Source organism: Ctenocephalides felis, unplaced genomic scaffold, assembly GCF_003426905.1.
Source record: "Ctenocephalides felis isolate EL2017-DRISC unplaced genomic scaffold, ASM342690v1 CF-g0.4_SCAFFOLD_03573, whole genome shotgun sequence".
NCBI lineage: Eukaryota > Metazoa > Arthropoda > Insecta > Siphonaptera > Pulicidae > Ctenocephalides > Ctenocephalides felis.
The window spans coordinates 9078899-9103837 of record NW_020539727.1 but is presented as its reverse complement, the minus strand read 5'-3'; the positions used below and the strand labels follow the sequence as shown (position 1 = coordinate 9103837).

Sequence of the window (24939 nt, the reverse complement as noted above, 5' to 3'; positions counted from 1 at the left end):
CGATTTAAAATTTTGGTATGTTATTTTTAAAGGTATAACCTATCGAAATATGGAAAAATTGAAAATTCGATTTTTTGAAAATTTCACACTAGTTGTGCCCCTTAACACGTTCACTGCCGCGCACGCATATGGTGCGTGAGATCGTTTCAATTGCCAGGCAAGTAACGGAACATGTGCGTGCGTCTTCCTTGCACTTTAGAGTAGTGTTAGTAAAATAAAATGTTTATATTGAAATTATGTACTGTAATTATTACAACAGAAATAGTCCTATTTATTCTATTTTGGAACAACCTTTTTTTAATTGATTTAATATTAAACAACAAAAGGTTAGCAGTGAATGTGTTAAGAGATAAATTTTTGATATTTTATTTAGGACCAGAAGCAAGTGGAAATTTCTTTCATTTACCAATTTGTATTTATATTTAGTGGATTTTATTTTGTCAAAATTATATAATTAATAATATTAGTACTAAGTAGTAATAACTTCGCGTAGGATAAGATATAGCAAAAAAATCGAAAATGAAAATTTTTATATATCTTTCAAAGGTTTCTGAATATTTTGGCATTACCTTAAAAATAATGGATGTGTGTGTGTGTGTGTGTGTGCGGATACAAATTTTTGTCGACGATGTCGGGAACACCGATCCACCGATTTCAATAATTCAAAAAGCATTCGAATCATACTGATAAGGAGACGTGTTGATTAGTTTTAGGCAAAGGCAGGTCTGGCCGTTTCGGAGATACGGAGCAAAAAGTGCCAAAAATGATATCTCAGTTTTTGAGATAACGAAGCGTCCGTTTAAAATATTTCAAAAAACATTTTACTTGTATTGACGAAATGAACAACTGGTAAAATTTTTGTAAAGGCGGGTCCAGCGTCTCCGGAGATCCAATAAAAAAATGAAAAATAATTCCATTTGGCGGTCGAAAATAAACATTAGATATATGTACATCGAATTATCAAATATTTTATAAAGATTATAATAATAAGTACAAATTTTGTGTACATTTATATGGGTTCCGTACCAATGTTTACACGCGTCGCGTACGCGCTTTGATATTTCGCCTCCAAATGCAGTGCGATTGCTTAAAAAAAATGTTCAAAATTTTCAAAAAAAAATCAAAATAAAAAAAAAAACTAAATATAAAAAAAATCAAATTTTTCAAAAAAGTCATTTTTTTTCAAAAATATCAAAATCTCTCAAAAATCTAATTTTTTCAAAGTTTTTTTTAATAATTTAGTTTTCGGTACGGAAAGTTCTAGCAATTTGCCTTAAGAAATGCCATGCGCCCCACTAATTTAATTATATTTTTATTTTTTTTTATAGAATTCAGTGAGATTTTATTCCAATTCCGTAAATTATAAATATTTACAATCTAATTAAAGATTCGACAAGTTTTCTAAAAACAAGTTTGAAGAATTTAAGAACAAATATTTAGATAATTTATAATATTAAAAAAAAGCTCAGCTGAACTTAAAATTTTAACTACATTAATTGTATAATCAGAATGCATCATCGTCATTGTAAATAAAGTTCCATATTAAATACTTCTGCTAAATAAGAAAAGGCAAATTGGGTTTCGAAACGTGCAGAAATGTTAAAGAGATTTGAATTAAATTTGGATTTTTTTTTCATAACATGATGTTCAAAAATTTTGCTTTTAACTATATAAGCTTCATATGAAATATTATTGCTTGTATATTTTTATATAAAAACATTAAGTATAATATTAACTTCCCGTAGGGTAAGTTATTGTAATGGGCCGAAAATCGGAATTGAAATTTTTTACATTTCTCGACGTTTTGAAGGTTTCTGAACGTTTTGGCGTACCTCAGAAAAAATGGATGTGTGTGTGTGTGTGTGTGTGTGTGTATGTATGTATGGATACAAATTTTCGTCCACGTTTTCGGGCGTACGGATCAACCGATTTGAATGGTTTAAAAAACATTCGATTCCTATTAATAAGGAGAAGAGCTGATTAGTTTTTGGCAAAGACAGGTCCAGCAGTTACGGAGATAAGGAGCAAAGAGTGCAGAAAATAGAAATCGAGTTTTTGAGAGAACGGAGCATCCGATTTGAATGATCTAAAAAACATTCCATTAGTAATGATTGGGAGAAAGGGTTATTAGTTTTTCGCAAAGGCAGGCCCAGCCATTTCGGAGATACAGAGCTAAATGTACAAAAAATGGCAGTTTTTGAGAGAACTAAGCGTCCGATTCAATTGATTCAAAGAACTTTCTGCTTGTCTTAACAAAATAATTGATTTTGAAAAAAAAAAAATTGTACAATTTTTTTTTTTTTTTTTTTAAATTTTTTGTATATCGAAAATAATTCAGATTTTATTTTTAATTCTGACTATAGTTCTAATATACTTTAAACAAATAATTTCAACTCTGCAATTCAGTTTATATAATTATTATAAATATTAGACAATAATACAATATTTATAATAATCTATTTGAAAACATTCAATATTCCTCGAACGTTTCGTTACGGTACGGGAAGTTCCAGCAATTTGCCTTAAGGCACGATGCCACCCACCCCACTAGTTTATTATATAAATATAACATTATTTTTATATTTTAAATTAGTATATTTCAAAGTCTATTTTTGAGTAGTTATCTAAATTAGAAAGTGCTTTGTTCGCAATTAAATATATTAATTATATAAGTGTAACTGTATACAAATTTCATACATATTACCTTTACCAGGTGCTAGTTGGTACAACGAAGGTGATTCCTCAGACTCCGATGGCACTGAAACCATTGTACCAAGACGTGATACTTTAAAAACAATTTGTGTTCGACAAATTGACAAAGATGCTATATTGGTTTGTTATGAAACCAAAATCAATATTGTTACTGCCAAGGGAAAACCAAGAATCGCCAAAAAGTGCGTGAATGAAATAAAGTTCGACTTCATCATTGAAAGCATTGGTAGGTATTGAATTGTAATTCATATTTAAATTTCTAACAACTGTATAGTGAAATTTATGAATTTTGTTATGAAGTAGTATAAATGAATTTGCTTATCTATCTATTTTCTATAATAATGATACAATTATGTACTATGTGCTAATTTGTGAGAAATGTGTTCAAAGACATAAATAGTGTAGTAATGAATGTTTTTTTCAGTGTGCCTTCCGGATAGTATATTAGCTTTTCATAAGCATGGAGTGCAAGGCAGGTCTTTGAAAAATGGAGAAATTACACAAGAGATAACCGATATGTCTAAAACGTACAGATTGTTAGGCAGTGATAAGTGAGTATGAGAAATATTTTTAATTTTGTCAGGAGAAATTTCGATTTTCTTTTCCAATATTATTTAAATCTTTAAAAATCTTCTACTGACTTGTTTTGTGCAATGAATTTTACTGAAAGCTTCGTCCTATCTAAAATTTTATTATTTTTGGAAATTATTCACGGCTATTTTGATTGAAGCATTTTTCACAACGGTCCTTGTAGAAATAAAGCTAAATAAAACCTTATAAAATAAAAAATGCTCTCTGGGTCTGGTAGATAACGGCATACATTGAATATTACTCAAAATTATAAACAAAGAAAAATTTTTAAAACTATTTTAACAGAATATGATCAATATATCAGTATGAAAAGTTTCGAACGTCCAAATTACCTAAACAATAATATCATACATGCCATTCCAACTCAAAGTTCAAAATGGGTCATTTGACCCGCCTTTGGTATGATTAGTGTTAAAGATTCAGTTTGGGTAAAAAAGGGCCAACTGGACAATTATGCAATTTAGCAAAAAGTAAGCCAGATACATGGCTTACCAATAAAATGTCTGATGAAGATACATGGTCCACTAATTTTACATAAAATTCGACTTGGAATGAAATGAAGATGTAGTCACCAACTCATCAATAGTCATCAACTCTGGCTTATTGATCATCAAATTAGGTTGCCTAGTGTTTTCTTTTTTTGCATGAAATTTTTCTTGTTTTGAAACTGTATGTGTGTGTATGTATTTGTGGATACATTTTTTCGTCCATGTTTTCGAGCTCATGGATCAACCGATTTGCATGATTGAAAAAGCAATCGATTACTATTGATAGGAAAAGTGCTGATTAGTTGTTGGCAAAGGCAGGTCCAGCTGTTTCGGAGATACGGAGCAAAGAGTGCAGAAACTAGAAATCGAGTTTTTGATTCAAAAAACATTGAATTTGTAATGATTGGGAAAAGAGAGGTGATTAGTTTTTGGCCAAAGCAGGTCCAGCCGTTACGGAGATAACGAGCTAAATGTGCAAAAAATGGCAGTTTTTGATAGAAATAACCACCCGATTTGAATGATTCAAAAAACTTTTTGCTTGTGTTGATGAAATGATTGCTTTTTTGTTGAATATCGATAATAGTATAATTATTATTATATAATATAATTCTTATATATATTAGACAATGTTACAGTATTTATAATAATCTATTTGAAAACATTTAACATTTTGTTAGGGTTCGAGAAGTTTCAGCAATTTGCCTTAAGGCACGATGCCACTTACACCTAATTAAATTTTTTTTTTTATTTCCAGGGTCGTTACTTTAGAAAGTCAAGTCCTAAGGACTGGTTCACTAGGAAATGAAGATGGACACGATATATATATACTTGCAGGACATGAAGCCAGCTATTAATAACTGTATCAATAAAAAAAAAATCTGCAAAAGCATGATAAAAAAAATTTGTCAAACATCGTGTCATTCTCATTTAATCCTATATTTAAGGGGGCCACATACATACATTAACATAAAACTGTAGACTGTAAACATTTGGAAAGAAAGGATATAAAACTAAGCTTGATAATAATTTAATTGTTATATAAAAATATTTATTTAAATAACTTGTTGAAAATATTTTTTTTTGTTGATAACATTCCTGGGTGTAAAAATTGGCTAAATTTTGTTTTCAAAATAATATTGTGGCTTATATTTCTCTTTTTCCTATTATCATTAAGTTTATTCTTATATCCTTGATTTTGAATTCAGTAAAAAACTGCTATACTAAAACTTAATATTAATACTCTTAAATTAAGTATATGTATTAACACAAAGTAGAATACACGTTAAAATCTTTCCATTATTCAACACCCCACGATTTTGTATATACTCAATAAAAAATAGTGTATAGTACGTATGAAACACACCTGGACCCGAGTATTTTTTGACTAATCTGTACAAAGATTTTTATTTGATATTTATTAAGTGCTTTGTATTACTATTTATTTTAATTTTATATTGTGAATATAATATATGTATATAAAACCCTGTAATTTATTTTAAGTAAATCAATTCTTTTAGGAAGACTTTAGTTTTTCAAAAGAATTGATCTCGAACAGCATATACCTTCCTTATGGGTCAATTCTGATGTAACAGAGCTTATAAAATAGCATTGTCATGGCAACGCTCTTTTATGCTTGTTCCTGGTATTGAAGATTATGAAAATGTCTGTCTATTTGCTGTGCGATCAGGCATATTTTACATAAAAACAGAAGTGGGAGAATGTTATGATAACTGCACTATCTAAAGTTCTGTTATCATAAGATTCTTCCTTGCTTGTTTATATGTAAAATACGCTTGATCGCACAGCAAATAGATAGAGATTTTCATAATTTTCACTACCAAGAACAAGCATAAGAGAGTGTTGCCATGACAACGCTATTTTATAAGATCTGTTACGGCACAATTGTGCCATTAGTTTGCAAAATATGCAAATAAAAGATTTCTTGTCCAATTATGATGTTCAAATAAGTATACAATACATTAATTTTTTATAACAGTTATTATTATAAAAAAAACAATGCCTAAGAAATTATGATATAATTTTTTACTGTTGATGTTTAAATATAATATTTGGGTTAATTATGAAAATAAATGTATTATATAATTTACAATTGTATTATTCTGTATTAAAACCTGAAGAGTATTTGGAATAAGGAAAATATTGTAATAAATTGTTAATAAATTTGATTTTGTAGCCAAATTCATTATAAATTTCAATTAATTAAAAAACTCAGTAATATAAATTCAAAAGAAATGAGAAATAAATACTTTTATTAAAGAATGAATGAATATAAATTTTATTAGTAACACTCAAAAAAAATATATAGAATCTTAGATCAAAATTTACCTCTTTACCAATTTTGTTTGTTACTTTTTGGATTTTTTAATTCAATTCCGATATACAAGTATGTATTTATCATGTATTTATATTCCCAATCATCGATGTTATTATAAACAAATAACGAAATATATTATTTTGAAAATGTTAGATTAAAATTTACCAATTTTGTTTATAACTTTTTGGATTTTTTTAATTCAATTACGATACACAAGTATGTATTTATCATGTATTTATATTCCCAATCATCGATGTTATATAAACAAATATAGAAATATATTATTTTGAAAAAGTATTGTAGTATATCAGAGTTATATAAATATATATTGATGAACATGAATATCCAAAAATCAAATGTGCTGTGCAAAAAAAAATTGTAGTAGTTACACAAATAGTTTGTAGAATAGAACTAAAAATCAAAGCGATATGATTTTTATATAAATTATTGTTAAAAAATTATGGATGATTTTGATAATAATTTGGTTTTTTAATTGCGTAAAGAGTGATGGTTAAGGATTTATTCAAAATGTGCACAATTTGATATTTTTGAAGATATAATTTTCCTAAAATTAAATAAACTGATTGTAAAATTTATTTTACATATCCTTTTATTATCAGATAGACTAATTTTGAAAGAGTTTATTGAGAAATATATTAATGCAGTGGCTTCCCTTTCATGCTCCTGATTTTTTAAAAAAAAATGCACCTCCTTAATTTTTCTAACAATTAAATATCACAATCAAATAATATTATTAATTTAATGGGCTACAAAATAATATACACTATTATGTATAAGTATAAATGCAAAAGATTTTTTCATACAATAAATCAAAATTCAACTTTTTTGGTTTTGGTTTTTGGGCTCCTTAGGGGGCGCGCCCCACAATTTGGAAAACACTGTATTAATATGTTCACAATGAATTTCTACTCTGATTTACATTTTATTATAATTTAGACTGAAAATTTTATTATAACGTTTAACAATATATTGTTAAAATTCATATTTAAAATTATAATTTTAAATATATTTTCTCAACTTATGTCAGTGATTTCCAACATGTGGGTCGCGTCCCTAACGGGGCTGGAAATTGTTAAAAGGGCGCTTGCAGTATTCTCCAACATAATACTTTGTAATAAAAAAGAAAGAAAATTGAATTGATATAAAAAACTGAATAAATAAATAATTATAATTAATATTGAATATTATTTTATAGCCCGTAAATTCTTTATAATTTCAAATGAGTACACATTTATTGATTTAGATTGTTAGAAAAATTAAAATAACGCATAATTTATTTTAAAAAAAATGGGGAGATACAAAAAGGTTGGAAACAACTGACTTATGTAACACATTTTAAGTTTTTATCCAACAATTCTTATTTTGAGAAACTCTTGAAGAGAAATAAATATGAATTTGTACATCAAAGGCAAATATGAATTTTTATGGTTTGATTTAATTTAAAAATTTAATTAAATTAATGCTTTTCGAAAATGAATTTATAGTTTATCTATTCATTTTGTACAAAAACCAAAAATTGTTATAACTTCAAACTCCTTTTTGAACTTGTATAGAATTCTATATGAAATTCTTAAGAATTTCTATAAATAAAAATTCAATATGTACAATTTACAGTACAACCTCGTAAAGACGATTTTTCAAAGACCCTACTAAAAACGCGTCCTAAACGGGAAGGCGTATTAAGAAGGAAAGAAAATACATGTTTTAAAGTGTGGATGCCCATATCAAGTAGCGTATTATGCGAGAAATCCTATTAGGCATAATTGCTTTAACGAGGTTTTACTGAATATACCTTACAATATTATTATTAGTAATTACTTTGTGGTAAATATTGTTGTAAAATATTAGTTCAAAATGTCGTACGTAAATTTATTATTCATGACATTTTGAGCAAGTCATATTAACCCATTGATCTTATGTTGTATAAATTGTATATATTTTTCTAGATCATAATTTAATTCTTCATTGAGATTATTAAAATATTAAGCCTTAAGTACCGAATTATTATAATATTAAACGTCTGCTTATATGATTGCGTACTAAAATATCTTTTGACAGTTTAACCGATTCCTTGTTCCATTCAATTATGTTCCATTGTATAAATAAATTATAATAAATAAAAGTTAGATTATTTGTGTATTACTTACTTTGTGTCTGGACAGGATTACAGGATAATTGCACAAATCACATGATAATTTCACTTTTATTCACTATTTTAAAACACTTTTTGACAGATCCTTCCGCCATGAGGATTTAACCTGAAATGAGCGACAGTGCCGGCGGAATTTAAATATTAAAAAGTTATTAACTTCACGCCAGTTTAAGTTCTAATGTCTTTGGCGCACAGTTTGAAATTCAAATTTATAAAAGAATTTTCAACTAGTGAGGTGCATGGCATCGTGCATTAACGCCAATTGCTGAAACTTCCCGTACCGTAATTAAAAATCTTGATACGGAACCCATAAAAAATTACACAAAATGTTGTCACATCATTGAAATCTCTATAAAATATCTGATAATTTGATGTACATATGTCCAATAAACAATTTTGACCGCCAAATGACATTTTTTGAACTTATTTTTTATTGAGAGTCCATAACCGCTGGACATGCCTTCCCAAAAATTTAATCAGTTCTTCATTTTGTCAATATAAGTAAAGATGGGAAGTTAACGATTTTAATTCGTTTGTTAAACTACGCTCGTATGTCGAATCGCTTGTATCTCGAATCAATTTTTACTATATAAACACATTGAAAATTCATAAATCCGTTTTAGCACTATTGTTAAGTTTTTTAATATTAAAAGTAATAATAAATATAAATAAGTAAATAATATTAAATTTATTATGTAGGGAAAGTTATAGTAATAGCAAAAAAAATTTAAAAAAATGGGAATGAATGTTTATATCTTTTTACGTTTCAGAGGTTTCTGAACGTTTTTGGAAAAAATTGAAGTATGTGTGTATGTGTGTGTGTGCGGATACAAATTTTCGTCGACAATTTTGCGAACACGGATTAACCGATTTGAATGATTCATAAAATATTTCATTCCTACTGATAAAGAGACGTGCTGATTAGTTTTTGGCAAAGACATGTCTAGCCGTTTCGGAGATAAAGGGCAAAAAGTGGCACAAACGTTAATTCTGTTTTTAAGAGAACGGAGCGTCCGATTTGAATAATTGAAAAAACATTTTACTTGTATTGATAAAGTGAAGAACTGATTAAATTTTTGGTGAGGCAGGTCTAGCGGTTTCGGAGATACAAAGAAAAAAGTAAAAAAAAAGATATTTGGCGGTCAAAAATGAACATTAGACATATAAACATCAAATTATCAGATATCTTATAGAAATTATAAACATGGAGACTAATTTTGTTACAACTTTTTTGGGTTCCGTACCAAGATTTTTAATTTTTAATGTTCACTAAAACAAATTTCAAAATTTTCAGATTTTTTCATTAAAATTTTCAAATATATATATAAAAATACATTAATTTTAAATTTACAATTCAATTTAAAAATGTATGTATTTCATATGCGTTATTTTACTCGTAAGAAATATATCCTCAGATGGATTCATTCGGCATCTCTTGCTAATGTAAACATTTTCAAGTGTTTTGAGCAATAAGATCGTCACTGTATATTATATAACTGTATATTATATAAACAAATAAATATACAGTAATATTAATAAATGTAATTAATCATTGATCAATATTTATTGATTATTAATTTTTTTTGCTCAAATATTTAATTCTGGTATGGGACGTTCCAGCAATTTTTCTTAAGGCACGATGCCATATACCACTAGTTCACACTTCAATTCAATAGACATGAGTCAAATCAAATTCCAAGAAAAAACGGCCTTTACCCAATAATAATCAGCACTATAACCAACTTGTAATATCTTTCATTAAAATGTTCAAAATCGGTTCAAGATTTTTGGAGAAAACTTTTAACAAATAAAGATTTTATCACCTACTACTTAGTTTTTCATGCTGATGGTGAAACATATTTTGCTTTATTTATAAAGTAAATCTTTATTAACAAATTCGTTTACAGTCACAATTGCCTCATTATCATGAATATGTGGAGTCAAATTATATCAAGTCATAAATATTTCGTAAAAATTCATTCATATAAATGAATTTCCAAAAATATAATCAGTTATAAACAATTCAGTATACCTATTACTAATCATGATTATTTCCTAAAGCGCCATTTTCTTTCCTTCGATGGATATTTCAACAGCTCTTCTATTAGCTGCTTTTAATCGTTTTTGATCTATAAACCTCTTCAATTGTTTTTCGTACCGGTTCATTTTCTTGCTAGTAATCCTGCTCATATCTATTTCGCATGTAGATTTTGGACGAACTACATAGTCTTTGTTAGATGGCAAGGGTACTCTTGCTCGTCCGATCCAACCTTTCTCACCAGGCCTCAATGCTCTAAAAGAATAATTGAATTTAATTAACAAATGTTATGTAATTAGTGTATGTTGGCAAGAAAATATGGCGGACTTCTCTTCTGCAACTATGGCTTGGTTAAGACCCTTTTTCGAACTGGAAGCAGTGGAACTTGAAGTTTCTGGCTCAGAAATGCGTCTTGTTCGTGCCATTTGTTCTAAGTCACGTTGCTGTCTTTCTTCTCGCGACATAGCTAATATATAAATAAAAATATATAAAAAAAATATTTAACTAGTTGGTATTTGTTTTGCCTTGAGGCAAGTTACATGAACTTCCTGATATATGTAAATAATCAACTTAATCAATACAAAATTAATTAATTTATGAGTGATTAAAAGTATTCCGAGCGGATTTATTACACATTTATTACACGAACGAACACGTTAACTCGGACTATTTTCTAAAACCAAATTTTCAAAAATTAACCATTTTTATAATTGAACCCAGTTTCCGTAGAACTTTAATGGTTTAGTATGCTCATTAAGACCAAGTATACTATCGTTATACCAAGTAAATCGTCTAATTTTCTTTTTGACAAACGCCAAAAAAAAAGAAAGACTCATTTTCTCAAACTTTGATGAATTTTTAAAACTAAACAACTTGTAAGGCCGTAATATTTCAGTAAGTTCTATAAGACCATGATATTATCGCCAAAGAAAGTTCCATAAAAATCAGCTTAATTTTTTTTCACAGTTAATTTCTAGAAAACGGCCCGGTAGATTTTCACCTAAAATTAATCAGTATCATTTAATCAACCAACTAATATCTTTCGAACAGTTTTGATTTTTAATTCAAAAAACATTTTACTTGTATTGACTAAATGAAGAATTGATTAAATTTTTGGTTCGGCAGGTCTCACAGTTTTGGAGATACAGATGAAAATGTAGAAAAAAAAGATATTTGGCGGTCTAAAATGATCATTAGACATATGCACATCAAATTATTAAAAATCTTAAAGATTTTTAATAATAAAAACAAATTTTGTTACAATTTCTTTGGGTTTCGTACCAAAATTTTGCGGTTCAAACAAATTCCAAAATTCTCAGATTTTTTATTAAATTTTCAAAAATATAGTTTTATACCTTAGATATAAATTTTAAATTTACAATTCAGTTTAAAAATGTATATATTCTATATGCGTTATTCTACTCGTAAGAAATATATCCTCAGATGGATTCATTCGGAATCTCTTAATGTAAACATTTTCAAATGTTTTGAGCGATAACATCATCACTGTTTAAACGAGTGAATATATAGTATTTATAATTATCTCTTTAAAAATATTTAAAACAATTATCAATAATTGATTAATATTTATTGTTTATTAATTTTGTTTGCTCGAATATTTACTTGTCGTACGGGAAGTTCCAGCAATTTGCCTTAAAGCACGATGCCATGCACCACTAGTGATTTTTAAAATCAATTCTGTAGTATGAGCTTAAAAGTGGACAAAAAGTTTAACACTACCAAATTACAAAGAAACGGCTCGGCCGATTGACGCACAAAACTGAGAAACGATAATCCTCATCGAGATACATTAAATGGCTTGTAAATTTCTGAAATCGGTTCAGGCGTTTTTGAGCAAACGTAATTTTGACAAATGCCAAAAAACGATACTAATTTTTGCAAACTTTGAAAAAATTTTAAAATTAAACGTTTTGCCGTAGAGCGGTAATATTTTAGTATGATCTAGAAGACTGTGATATCTACCATAAAAAAATCATAAAAATCGTCAACCCTTTATTACAAGAAAACGGCCCGCCCAATTTCTACCAAGAACTAATCAGCACGATTCCCAACCAATATCTATCGAACGGTTTTTGAATTCGCAAAATCTATTCAGAATTGCGGGCTGAAACGTGGACGATTTTTTTTCACTTTTCGGCTATTTACAAAGAAACGGCTCGGCTGATCGTCGCGCAAAATTGATAAGCGCTAGCTAGTCCTCATCGAGATACATCGAATGACTTTTAAATTTTTGAAATCGGTCCATCGGTTTTTGGGAAAACGTCGATTTACGGCAAAAAATCTGATCACATAACATACACACACACATTCACACATACTTTTTCCAAATTTGTGTCTCATTCGATTCAGAATGGCTTGAAACGTCGAGAAAACATAAAATTAGCGAATCGGAAGTTAACAAATAATATATAATGTTCCCGTTGTTTACCTTTAAAGTCAGTAGACAAATTAAAAATAGGCCTCGCCCACTCGGAAATAAGTCTTCCAGCTCTCTCCCTGTTCTGTTTGATTTCCTTAGGATGTTTATACAAATACATCACAGCCTTTCCAATGCCAGACTGTTTCAAATAAGACTTATCGATTGGTGGAAAACTTAATAACAATTTCAATATACTTTCCCGGATTTGTAGACAAGGTAAACTCCTGTTAGGCAAAGGAGCCAACCAATCACAAAGAACATTCAGAACATTGTGTTCAATAAAAGCTAATTGTAAATCTTTCTTTATCAGCTGCGACATGCAGCTTTTGAGCATACTAATTTTTTTAATTGCGGGTTTATTCATTTTATTTAATTCTCTATCCTCGTCGGCTGCGTGTTTCATATTTTGTAGAAGTTGTGCTATTAAATCGTCATTGTCATTGATTATGTCAATATCACGTCGTTTTCTGCGTTTGGATCCTTCTTCTTTCTTTCTCATCAACATGAGATCGAAGTCGTTCATATGAGAATTTTCCTGGCCTTCACGGTCATCAGGTCGTACACCTATAATAATAAATTATCTTAATTAATTTAATTCTGTATTATAAAAAACAAAAAGCAATAGAAAGAAAACTAGTGGTGTATGGCATCGTGCCTTAAGGCAAATTGCTGGAACTTTCCGTACCATAACAAAATGTTTGAGGAATATTAAATGTTTTCGAATAGTTTATCATAAATACTGTGATATTGTCTGATATTTATAAGAATTATATAAACTGAATTACAAAATTAAAATTACAGGTAACCCCCGCATAACACGGTAGTTACTTTTCAAAAAAAATAACGTGATATGCGAATCCTTGTTATACTGGACAAAGAACTAGTACAAAAAGAGGAGTAGGTTCCTAGAATTACAAAAATGTACATCCTCATGATTTTATAATAAACATTGTTATATTTATTAATTGTTTTGAGGAGAAATATACAATACATTACATGAATAATATGATTTTTTTTCGTCATAATTAACAAGTAAGTACTATCCAACGGGATCCTTTTTTTTGCAAGGTATCCTCACCCTCTGAGCAGTTTTCTGTACTACCTCCAATTCCATGCATTATTTTTTGCAAAAAATATATATTTGCGATTACTTGCTTTTAGCGAAAAGACATTTATACATTTACCACATGCAAAGTAATATTTATTAAAATTTCATGCTCATTTTATTTAAAGAATCTTTGTTTAAGACTTTGTTTAAGTGTTCGGATAAACCTAGAATTTTTTTCTATAAAACGAACGCGCTCGAATAATAAGTATCAAGATAGTCATTTTGCACTAATTTCATCACATTTATTAAGCTATTGTACTGAAATTTCACTAATTTCATTTTAATAAAGTTTGATTTTCATAGATTTTACTATACTTTTCATTTTATTATGGTTTTGCTAAATTCTCAAACCATGTTAGAGCAAAGCCGTGTTTTAAAAGTACCGTGTTATAAGGGGGATGGTATCAATTCTTAACCGTGTTAGAGCGAATCCGTGTTATAGAAGTAACGTGTTATTCGGGGGTTTTAACTTTATTTATTTAAATTAAATAAGTAAGCTTTAGAATTTCAGCTAGAATTATAATTCGGATTGTTTTCGATATACAAAAAAAATATTGAAAAAAAAATTGAAATTATTTGAAAAAATTTTCAATTTCGATTTTTGGACGATTACAATAACTTACCCTACGGTATATTAATAAAATTTATTACCTTCGTCTGAATCCGATCCCTGCTGATCTTCAGGTGGTCGTTGTTCACCTTCATCCACATTTTCTTCCTGGTCTTCATTATCAGAATCGACAGCTGCTGGTTGTTTCTTTTTCGGTGAAGGACCAATATCTTCATCTTCTGAATCACTAAGAACATTACGAGCTCTTTTCTGCGTTTTTGGAGACCGCGATTTTGACCTGGACCTATAAAAAAAATGATACATAAATATAAATTACATCATATTAAATTTATAAATTCTAACATTATGCATTATGAAAATGTACGTCTTTCGCTTAATATTGAAATAATTTAAAAACAAATATATTCTTCAATAAACATTTCCCATTTAATCGAAAAAACGACATCTTAAAAGGAGAGCCTTCTTTAGAGACTTAAAAAAATTGATTTTTTTTTGCAAAAATGTCTTCTAAAACTAGCCAAGAATATATCCCTAAAATTTAAAAAACAAATACAAATTATTTTCGGAGTTACAGAAGAAATAGTGAGCATGTATACGAGCGGAATGAAAACTTTGATTTCTCGGTTTTACATTTTTTCGATTTTTCTAAAGTGGCGGAAAAGATAGAAAAAAAACTAAACGTCCTATTGGAACAAGACAAAATTCATTGTATTCAGGATTAAATTCTATTCTAGTTGTACCTAAAAAACTTAAATACAAGTTATAATTAACCCACTTTTTAAACAATCTAAAGTGAAATTTTGTAACAAAAAACATGTTTTTTTTCAAGTTGCGAAAAATTGGTAAATTCTCGCTTTTTTCTAGATTTTTTAGGTTCAATTAGAATCTATACTATTGAAAATACATATTTGTTTTAATTTTTTTGTTTCGGATGGAAATTGTGACCTGCATCTTTTCCGCCTGCACGTTCATGTCGTATCGGCAAAATGCTTGTACCTTGCATATTATGACATATAATTTAATGAAAAAAATTGAGAAGAATGTTGAAATATATAACTACGAAAAATAGAACTTGAAAGTTTCGTTCCAATTAAATATTTAGTTCCTTACCTAAAAATTCATCAAAAAAGCGATTTTTTTAAGCCTCCAAAGATTATTCCAATTATAAAATGGCGGTATCTATTTTAATTCATGTGTTTTGGGATTCCATGATCTTACCTTGATCTGGATCTCGATTTGGCAGAGCCTGAACGGCTTCCAGATCGCGATCGTGACCGTGATCTGGAACCTGATTTCGATCGAGATCGGGATCTTGATCCAGACCCTGACCTGGATCTTCTAGAACCAGATCTCGATCGAGACCGAGATCTTGATCTAGACTTTCTTGATCTTGAACGAGATCTGGCGGAGCCACTTCTTGATCGCCTTGAACCCGATCTAGACCTGGCGGAACCACTTCTCGATCTTCTTGAACCACTCCTCGATTTTCTTGAACCACTTCTCGATCGTCTTGAACCGCTCCGGGATCTTCTCGAACCACTCCTGGATCTCGCAGAGCCACTGCGCGATCTGGATCTACTTCCCGACTTACGTGAACCACTTCTGGATCTTCTCGAGCCGCTCCTCGATCTTCTGGAACCACTTCTGGATCTTGCAGAGCCGCTGCGAGATCTTCTGGAACCACTTCGCGATCTCCTCGAGCCACTTCGCGATCTCCTCGAACCACTTCTAGATCTCGCTGATCCACTCCGAGATCTGCGAGATCCACTCCTGGATCTTGCAGAACCACTTCTAGATCTTCTGGATCCTGACCTTGATTTTCTGGAGCCACTTCTAGATCTTCTGGATCCTGACCTTGATCTAACTGACCCACTCCTTGATCTTCTTGAACCACTTCTGGCTTTTTGTGATCCACTCCTGGATCTTCTAGAACCGCTTCTCGACTTTCTAGATCCAGATCTAGATTTTCTAGAACCACTTCTAGATTTTCTAGATCCAGACCTAGATTTTCTAGATCCAGATCTAGATTTTCTAGAACCACTTCTAGATTTTCTAGAACCACTTCTAGACTTTATAGATCCAGATCTAGACTTTCTAGATCCACTTCTAGATTTAATAGAACCATTTCTAGATTTAATAGAACCACTCCTAGATCTTCCAGAACCCGACCTAGATCTTGATCTAGACTTCACAGATCCAGACTTAGATCTAGACCTTGATTTTCTAGAGACTACATTTGATCCAGCTGAGCCAGAGCGTGATCTCCTAGAGTTATTAGATCGCGATCTAGATTTTCTTGATCCAGACCTACTGCGAGATCGTTTTACAGATCCAGAGCGTCTTCTTGAACCGGAATGGACAGACCGACTTTTTGTTCTTGATTTTATGAATCTTTTTGGAATAGATCTACTCCTGGAACAATAATAATAATAATGAAGTTACATAACAATAATTATAAAGTAAATCTACATACACACACACACATATATATATATATATATATATATATATATATATATATATAAACAAGTCGGATTTTCCTTCCTGGCGATAAAACTCAAGAACGCACGACCCGATTTCGACAATTTTGCATTCGTTGGAAAGGTCTCGGCATCGTGCCTTAATGCAAATTGGTGGAACTTCACGTACCGTAATTAAAACCTCGAGTAATGACATTACTGAGAATTATCAGAATTATGCTTGATTAAGTCAACGAGCAACTCTTGTCGCAAAGAATAATTATATACACGCACTGAATTTCACCATTCAATCAAAAATTGCTGGCGATTTGGTGACGTACCAATGATTCCGACTGGTCTTCCGTTTGACTTCAAACGATTGCAATTTCCAGTTCGCCTTGCGTTCGCAATGACAATTAACAAGTCACAAAGCCAATCGCTTAGATTTTGCGTTTTTCACATGGGCAGTTATATGTTGCCTGTTCACAAGTTCGAAAACCATCCGCTTTGTGTTAACTTCAGACCAAAAAACAAAAAATGTGGTTTACCAAAGAGCACTTCAATGAAACGGATAATTTGCGGATTCAATTTCATTTACTTAGAGAAGTTCAACTAAAAAACACTTTATTTTTGTAATCGAAATAAATTCATTACTGTTGTGTAATGAAATCAAATTTTTCCTTTTCAAATATACAACAAACAAAAAATTTCATCTTTCTCACAAAACCATCTGGTGGCGAAACGTAGTTCGTCGGGTTTGCTAGTGATACATAAAAATTATTAAGAAAATGGTTGTAATTACATTTGTTCATGTTTTTATCTATATATTTTTTATTATATTTTTTGAAAAAAAAAAAAATCAGTAATTTAGTGATGGTTATATAAGATTTAGTTATTTAGTTATAGTAGGATTCGATTTCTATAAATATCAGAAACTTGTTAAAAATATACAGCAATAAAAAATAATTAATTATTATTAAAATAATTGATGATAAAGGATATAAGGATAATTATTTTATAACAAATTATATTATATAATAAGGAATGTAATATATATTATTAGGAAAGAATTATTATTAAAATAATTAATTATGAGGGATTATTATATCTCTTAAAACACCTTACACTTAATGATTATTTTACACCAAACCAAACTATTGTACCTTAATAGTTAGAACTAATTATGTAACTTCAAAAAGATTAAACAATATTCATTTTTGAAACATTCAATTTAACTTATAGAAATATACTGAACAAAAAATTTAAATCGACTAACAAATGATATAGGTATCTACAGAACAATAAATGTAAAAAGGATATTATAACAATAATAGAACATGAAACTGAAGATTTTGGAGTAAACTGTTAGTCCAATAAGTTGAAAAAATGCAAAATGATGATCCTGAATAGAGAATGAAATACCGGTATACCGAAAAATAGATATACCGGAATTTCATTAATACTGGAATTTATATTAAAGATATCGGTATATTCGGTATTGAAACAAACACCAGTTGACATACTGCTACAACTGAGTGAGTTTTTATGAACCATTCAAACTTTAAATCGCTTAAAACATAATCTCATTAAGTCGTTCCATTTCATAAACAAGTGTCAAAATATTGTCTCAACCCGTCGGACCGGACTGATAAATAATGATGTTTATTTCTTCTTATTTAAAAACGTAAAGACTTTTTAAAATGACATCGGCGCCAAAATATTTTATAGCAATACTCAATATTAACAAAATGAAGCCCACACTTATATAATCTTTATTATTAACCCTTTCCACTCGGATGCCGTCGCTCCGGCAGCAAAATTCATATAAATCTCGAAATTCGCGAGTAGAAAGGGTTAACTTCCCGTAAGATAAGTTATAGTAATGGACCAAAAATCAAAAATAAAAATATGTGCATATCTTCACGTTCCAGAGGTTTCTGAACATTTTGGCATACCTCAGAAAAAATGGATGTGTGTGTGTATGGAGACAATTTTTCGTCCACGTTTTCGGGAGCATAGATCAAACGATTTGAATGGTTCAAAAAACATACAATTCCTATTGATAAGGAGATGTGCTAATTAGTTTTTGGCAAAGGCAGATCCAGCTGTTTCGGAGATACGGAGCAAAGAGTGCAGAAGAATCGAGTATTTGAGAGAATGGAGCACCCAATTTGGATGATTAAAAAATTATTCAATTTGTAATGATGGGGAGAAGTGGTGGTTAGATTTTGGCAAAGACAGGTTCAGCCGTTTCAAAGACACCGAACTAAATGTACAAAAAAATGCAGTTTAAAGTCTTTAAAATTTTGGAAATTATGTTGATTCATACATCGGATACAGGCAATAGAATTTATTTTAATATTGTAATATGATCTTGAACGAATTTTGGATCGTCTTTGCAAAGAAGTTTTACTTTGATGGAAAGTCTATACAGAGCAGTATAGATATTTTTGTTAGCTTACCTTTTAGCACCAATATTTTGCGGTTTTAAAAGCGAAAATGCCGAAATACCAGTTGATTTCATAATACTGATAATATAACAATTCCGCAAGAGATTAAGAAGCTAATTGCACAGAAACAAAAAGCAAGACGTACCTGGCAACATTCCCATCTACCAACGGATAAGACATCCCTTAATCATCTCAATAACACGCTTAGGAAAAAAAAATGAAAGAATGGAAAAATTGGAATAAATCCATATGGAAACCAATCAAGAACAAAATGAAACCCCTACAACAAAACCCTCCTCTGAAAATTATAAACCATAATTAACATTTTTGTAAATCAACCCATACATTCAACACCGTTAGGACATTTTTCACCAAATGATGTCTTATGTGAAATAAGAAAGATGAAAAATAGATCTTCGCCGGGTATGGACAAAATTACACCAACAATGTTAAAAGAATTGCCTACAAAGGGTATTTTATATATAACAAATATTTTCAACGCCATCCTTCAATATAATTATTGGCCTAAGACTGTAGAAATTATTATGATCGCTAAACCAAACAAAAACCATCATACTGCTAGTTCATACCGTAATCCTTAATGGTTACATAATTATGCTTTTGCAATCCCATAAATAAAATTTTGGAGATTTCTCATTAGAAAGCTTCTTAGAACATAAAAGTACATCTCAGTAGAGGATGTCCTATGAAGACAGAAGTTATCCTATAAAGACTTAAAAAATTAATGCAAAGCAAAGATTCGCAAAGAATTGGATTATCAGGCTTCAAAACAGATCACAGGTAAATTTTAGGGCACAATACAAGAAGCAATACATATCAGATCATGGTATGATGAGTTTACTGAAAGTCGGTCGTAAACTAAGATTTAACCATACATACACTCCGTTTCACCAGAGTAGAGAATTGGCATCAATACCGATCCTAATTGCTATTGTTTGGGTGAGGAGTGACTAGGGCGGATGCTGAGCACGCCATTATGGAGAGCAAAAAATTGGAAAAGGGTAGGAAAAACTATGGATGAAGATAGTGAGGCAAAAAATCTCCATCCCAACCAATTTTGTAACATTATTGATAAAGAAAAGGATATATGATGCACTACACAATTATATACAAACAAATAAAATAAAAGTGTAAAGATTAATTATAAAATGTAAATATACAAGTATACAAAGTCAACAATAAACAATAATAAAAAAAAACATAAATAAAATCACCATTTAGATTTTTTAACTTTAATCTGGCGTTTACTATATATGCACATCATAATGAACACACTGTCTATTATACACCTCTCTCCTACGAACTATTCTCTAATAAAACTCAACAATGGTCTTCACTTGAAACAATTAATCAACAAAACACATGGAGTGCAAAATTTTTGCAAAGATATGTTAAACACTTCAGTGATATTAGTAAACATGAAAGAAACGGAAATTCCTCAAATAACAAAAAAATATTAATAAGACAAGAAATTGTTTAATCAAAAATCAAAAGTCAACATAATCAACTGTTGAAATACTGATGTAGACTGAAGTATATTGGGCAAACAGCAAAAATATATATGTGTATTGCATATAAAAACAATGGGTGCATATTTATGTGTATATATATATACGAGTATATATATATATATATATATATATATATATATACATACACATACATAATACATATATATGTAAATGTGTATAGGCTTTAATAACATGTAATTGTTATCTTCATCATATTAAATTTCTGTATAAGAAACTGTATTCAACTCATTGGCATTGATGAAATAACACTGATAAAGTTTTTCAAAACATAACAGGAAACTAAAAAATGATTATAAACAAAGGTAGAAGCTATTATAAAAAATGATATAAAAAAAGATATAAACAAAGCTAAGCACACACATAAATGTTATGAATGAAAAAATATAAAATGCTTATGAACACAGGCTGAAGAAAAAATAAAACTATTTCCATCCACCAAGTTGGATACTTGGAATGAAACTAAATAAAGTTAGATACTTGGGACTAGTCATGGGTAACTCACTCCGGAGTTATCACTCCGATACAACTCCTTCCTCGGAGTGAATATAAGCGGAGTTGTATCGGAGATTTTGTCATATCCCACTTTCCTAAACTGGTATTAAATCTGTTACTGCGTTTTTGCTTTGGGAAGGAAGCGGTCGCTTTCTCTTCTCACAAGCAGTTCTATGACCTTTTAGGTATACGAGTCAAAATAATGCCATTGTGTATTTTCCAGAAAATACAAAATTATTACTTCAAAGATACAGAACAATGAAATTGAGTTCAAATGTAATTTGAATAGCTCAAATGTATACTTTATTGACCACGTCAATCCTTGGCCGTGAATGAAGGCAATCAGGAATATACATACCAAAAAATACATGAAACGAAATACAATTAATCTGTTTTTTCCATAGCCTGAAAAAACAATACTTTAGAGTGCAAAATTTATCAGTGATATCAATAGTATTTAAGCAGTAAATAAATTGAGTATTATATTATTACATTTACACAATTACATAATTGTGTAAAAGTAATAATATGTTAATTGAACTACCCGATATAATATTAATTCTCGAATGGAAATAGCAGAAGAAAAATTTAGAAAGCAGAAGAACTATTATTTGGTGAAAATATTTTATGATAAAGGTTTTGCTTTTATTACAAAGTTTACTACATTATTATTATATAAAATTAATCCAAAAATCAATTATTTTCTCATCAAAAGAAAATTTTTATGTTAGTTTTAAGGTTTATTTTCTTGAAAATTCAAAATATTTATACTCACTTGCTAGAAATACTTAAAATCGTAACTTTTTATAATAATATCAACAACTATGTTTGAATTGTTTATAAAAGAATTTCAAATAATTAATGGAGTTTGACAAATCCTTAGATACAAAAACAACACACTATAGGACACATTTGTGTCAAATATTTCGGTCAAAGTTGTCTGAGTCGTAGAGTTGTTAAGAGGATATAACTCCTCCTTGAAGCGGAGTCAAATTCTAACTGATCAAGCTTCGGATATGATAACCCCATCTCTACTTTGGACTAACAATGGATAGTTTGCTGACCTGATCCAAACATATAAATTTGCTATGCGCAAGGCTCTCAAAAGCCAACTATGCCATCAAAAGAATTAGATCAATAATAAACCAGGAATGTGCCAGGGAAACTACTTTGCTATAATCCAGTCTGTACTTTCATATGGAATATTAGCTTAGGGACAAATAGTCCCGTCATTATAGTAAGTTCACCTTGAATTCAAAATACCCCGCTGTAATGTTTGTATATTGACACCCTAAAATTGTCTCAAAACCTACATATGGTATTGACTCCCTACCATATGTAGGTTTTGAGACAACTTTAGGGTGTCAATATAGAAGTATTTACAGTCTTACAGCTGGGTATCTCAAGATTCTTACATCATCCGAGATTCTTACCTAATTTAAGCTTAAATGACTGGACTAATAGTGCACATTCTACTATAGTCATGGATCTACAAAAGAAGGCGGGTAGAGCAATAGAAGGAGTCTCACCCCGAGAGTCCTGCAAGCTGTTTTCCATCAAATACAAAATTTTGGCTGTCACGAACATGTATATTTGGCATCAAGCTATTGCTTGTGATAAAAGAAATTATCTATTGAGAAGTGATGCTGGGATATGTCTAAAAAACTTAATTAAACTTAAATCAACGCTAAGAACTTCATTAGAAGCCAAGATCTATAATAAGCTATCTGATGGATGGAGATGCAAAACTAGAAACACCTTTAAAATTATTGTTAAAAATTTTTTACTAAATAATCCCTATTATTTTAAATTAACCTTAAGAATAATTAGGTATTGTAAATGACTTGAATTGTAACTATTGAATTTTAATAAACTTCTTATCTATTTTATTACTATTCTATGTATAATAATCAAAACAGTACCTTGATCGTGATTTCACAGAACCAGATCTTGATCTGGCAGAACCAGCATTACTCCTAGACCTAGATCTAGACTTTGAACGAACACTTCCTGACCTGGACCTTGATCTAGTTTTAGAATGTCTTGACTGTCGTGAAGCATTTGATTTCACAGAACCTGATCTGTCAGATCTATTCGAAGACCTTGATCTAGACCTTGACTTAGACTTAGATCTATCCCTGGGAGAACCTGATCTGGATCTATTAGAGTTATTTAATCCTGGTGACTTAGATTTATGACTACCAGGTGACAGAGAACCCGATTTATTGAATGAAGTGTTGTTTGAAGAGTCTGGTTGAAAGCTTTTGTCATTGGAATCTGGCGAACCGATGCTCTGGGATGATATTTCATTCGATTTATCAAATGATGTATCGGTCGATGATAAGTGATCACCCGAAGCTGTGATAATAGATAGTAAAATATGTAATTATATAGATAAATCAACATTAAGCGACATAACCAACAAAACGTTACCTTCATCCATTTTAGTCCTAAGGCTTATATATTATATTTATCCTAAATACAGTAGATGCTAGGTTTTCAAATTAAGCTCTCCGTCAACTATCCGAAAAACATATGAAAGTATCATCACAACTTATAATTAATAATTCATTTGCGTTTTATTATGAGTCGCCATTCAAGCATCGCATACGTCAAAAGTTGAAGGACTTGAAGTTGCTGCGTGTCGGCACTGTCATGGCGGTACGCAATGTAATGGCGCTCAATTTGAATTTTGAAATTTTTGTGTGTGAGAATTTAGAAATCCTTCATGTATAATTATAAGTTATACTATATGTAATTGTTAAGTTACACCTTATGAATTCTTATTTAAAATTTATGTAATTTAATCTATAGTTAATATTGGTTCTATTTTACATTTGTTTCGCTTTAATATTCTATTTTAACACGTGAGTGCTAAAGCATGCATTTTCATTGTGGTACAGAATTTATTTAATTTTATATAACTCTAAATTCATGTGATTGTTATACCTTTGTATTATCTTTAGTAACAGAAGCGTAATACTTGACGTGAATGCTATAGCATTCATTGTATATAACAATTAACATATTCTTTTTTTAACTTCTCAGAGGGTAAGTTATAGTAATCGGACAATGGAACATTCTTTATTTGTTCTTCCTTATATAGAAAAAAATCAGATTTTAATTTTAATTCTGGCTAAAGTTCTAAAGCTCAATTATATACTTTAAATAAATAACTTTACCACTGCAATTTAGTTTATATCATTCTTATAAATATTAGACAAACAGTATTTATATATAATAATCTATTTGAAAACATTTAATATTCCTCGAACTTTTCGTTACGGAACGGAAAGTTCCAGCTATTTGCCTTAAAGCACGATGCCATACAGAGCTAGTTTATTTTTTTCTTAACTCTTTGGTAAAGTACTTTAAACAATTATTATTACCTAATCATCCCTTACCAAATACCTTTTTTATTTTTTATTTATAGGGGTTGTAGTTATACCTACCACGGTTGCCTAGCAACAGAAATACTCAACTTAGGAATAAAAGATAAACAAAGCTATTATGAGTAAAGCAGAGATAG

At 29.9% G+C, this 24939-nt stretch overlaps 2 protein-coding genes across 3 annotated transcripts in view; one reads left to right on the top strand and one right to left on the bottom strand.

The window, feature by feature from the left end:
- LOC113389066 (mitogen-activated protein kinase kinase kinase kinase 3) overlaps positions 1 to 4876 on the top strand; it is a 31605-nt gene extending 26729 nt beyond the window's left edge. For both annotated transcript variants that reach the window (XM_026626121.1, XM_026626122.1), the window contains 3 exons: positions 2714 to 2938; positions 3137 to 3263; positions 4546 to 4876. In XM_026626121.1, coding sequence (XP_026481906.1) covers positions 2714 to 2938; positions 3137 to 3263; positions 4546 to 4645 — 452 coding nt within the window. In that variant the 3' untranslated portion in view covers positions 4646 to 4876. The remainder of the gene's footprint in view (positions 1 to 2713; positions 2939 to 3136; positions 3264 to 4545) is intronic.
- A 5327-nt stretch (positions 4877 to 10203) lies between these two features.
- On the bottom strand, positions 10204 to 24018 carry LOC113389172 (protein IWS1 homolog). The gene is made up of 7 exons (XM_026626229.1): positions 23844 to 24018; positions 23333 to 23768; positions 15675 to 16868; positions 14537 to 14739; positions 12787 to 13341; positions 10665 to 10803; positions 10204 to 10592 (listed from the first exon to the last, which is right to left on the bottom strand). Exons 1-7 carry the CDS (start codon positions 23851 to 23853, stop codon positions 10355 to 10357), a joined length of 2775 nt encoding a protein of 924 aa, XP_026482014.1. The 5' UTR covers positions 23854 to 24018; the 3' UTR covers positions 10204 to 10354.
- Positions 24019 to 24939: the final 921 nt, after the last annotated feature.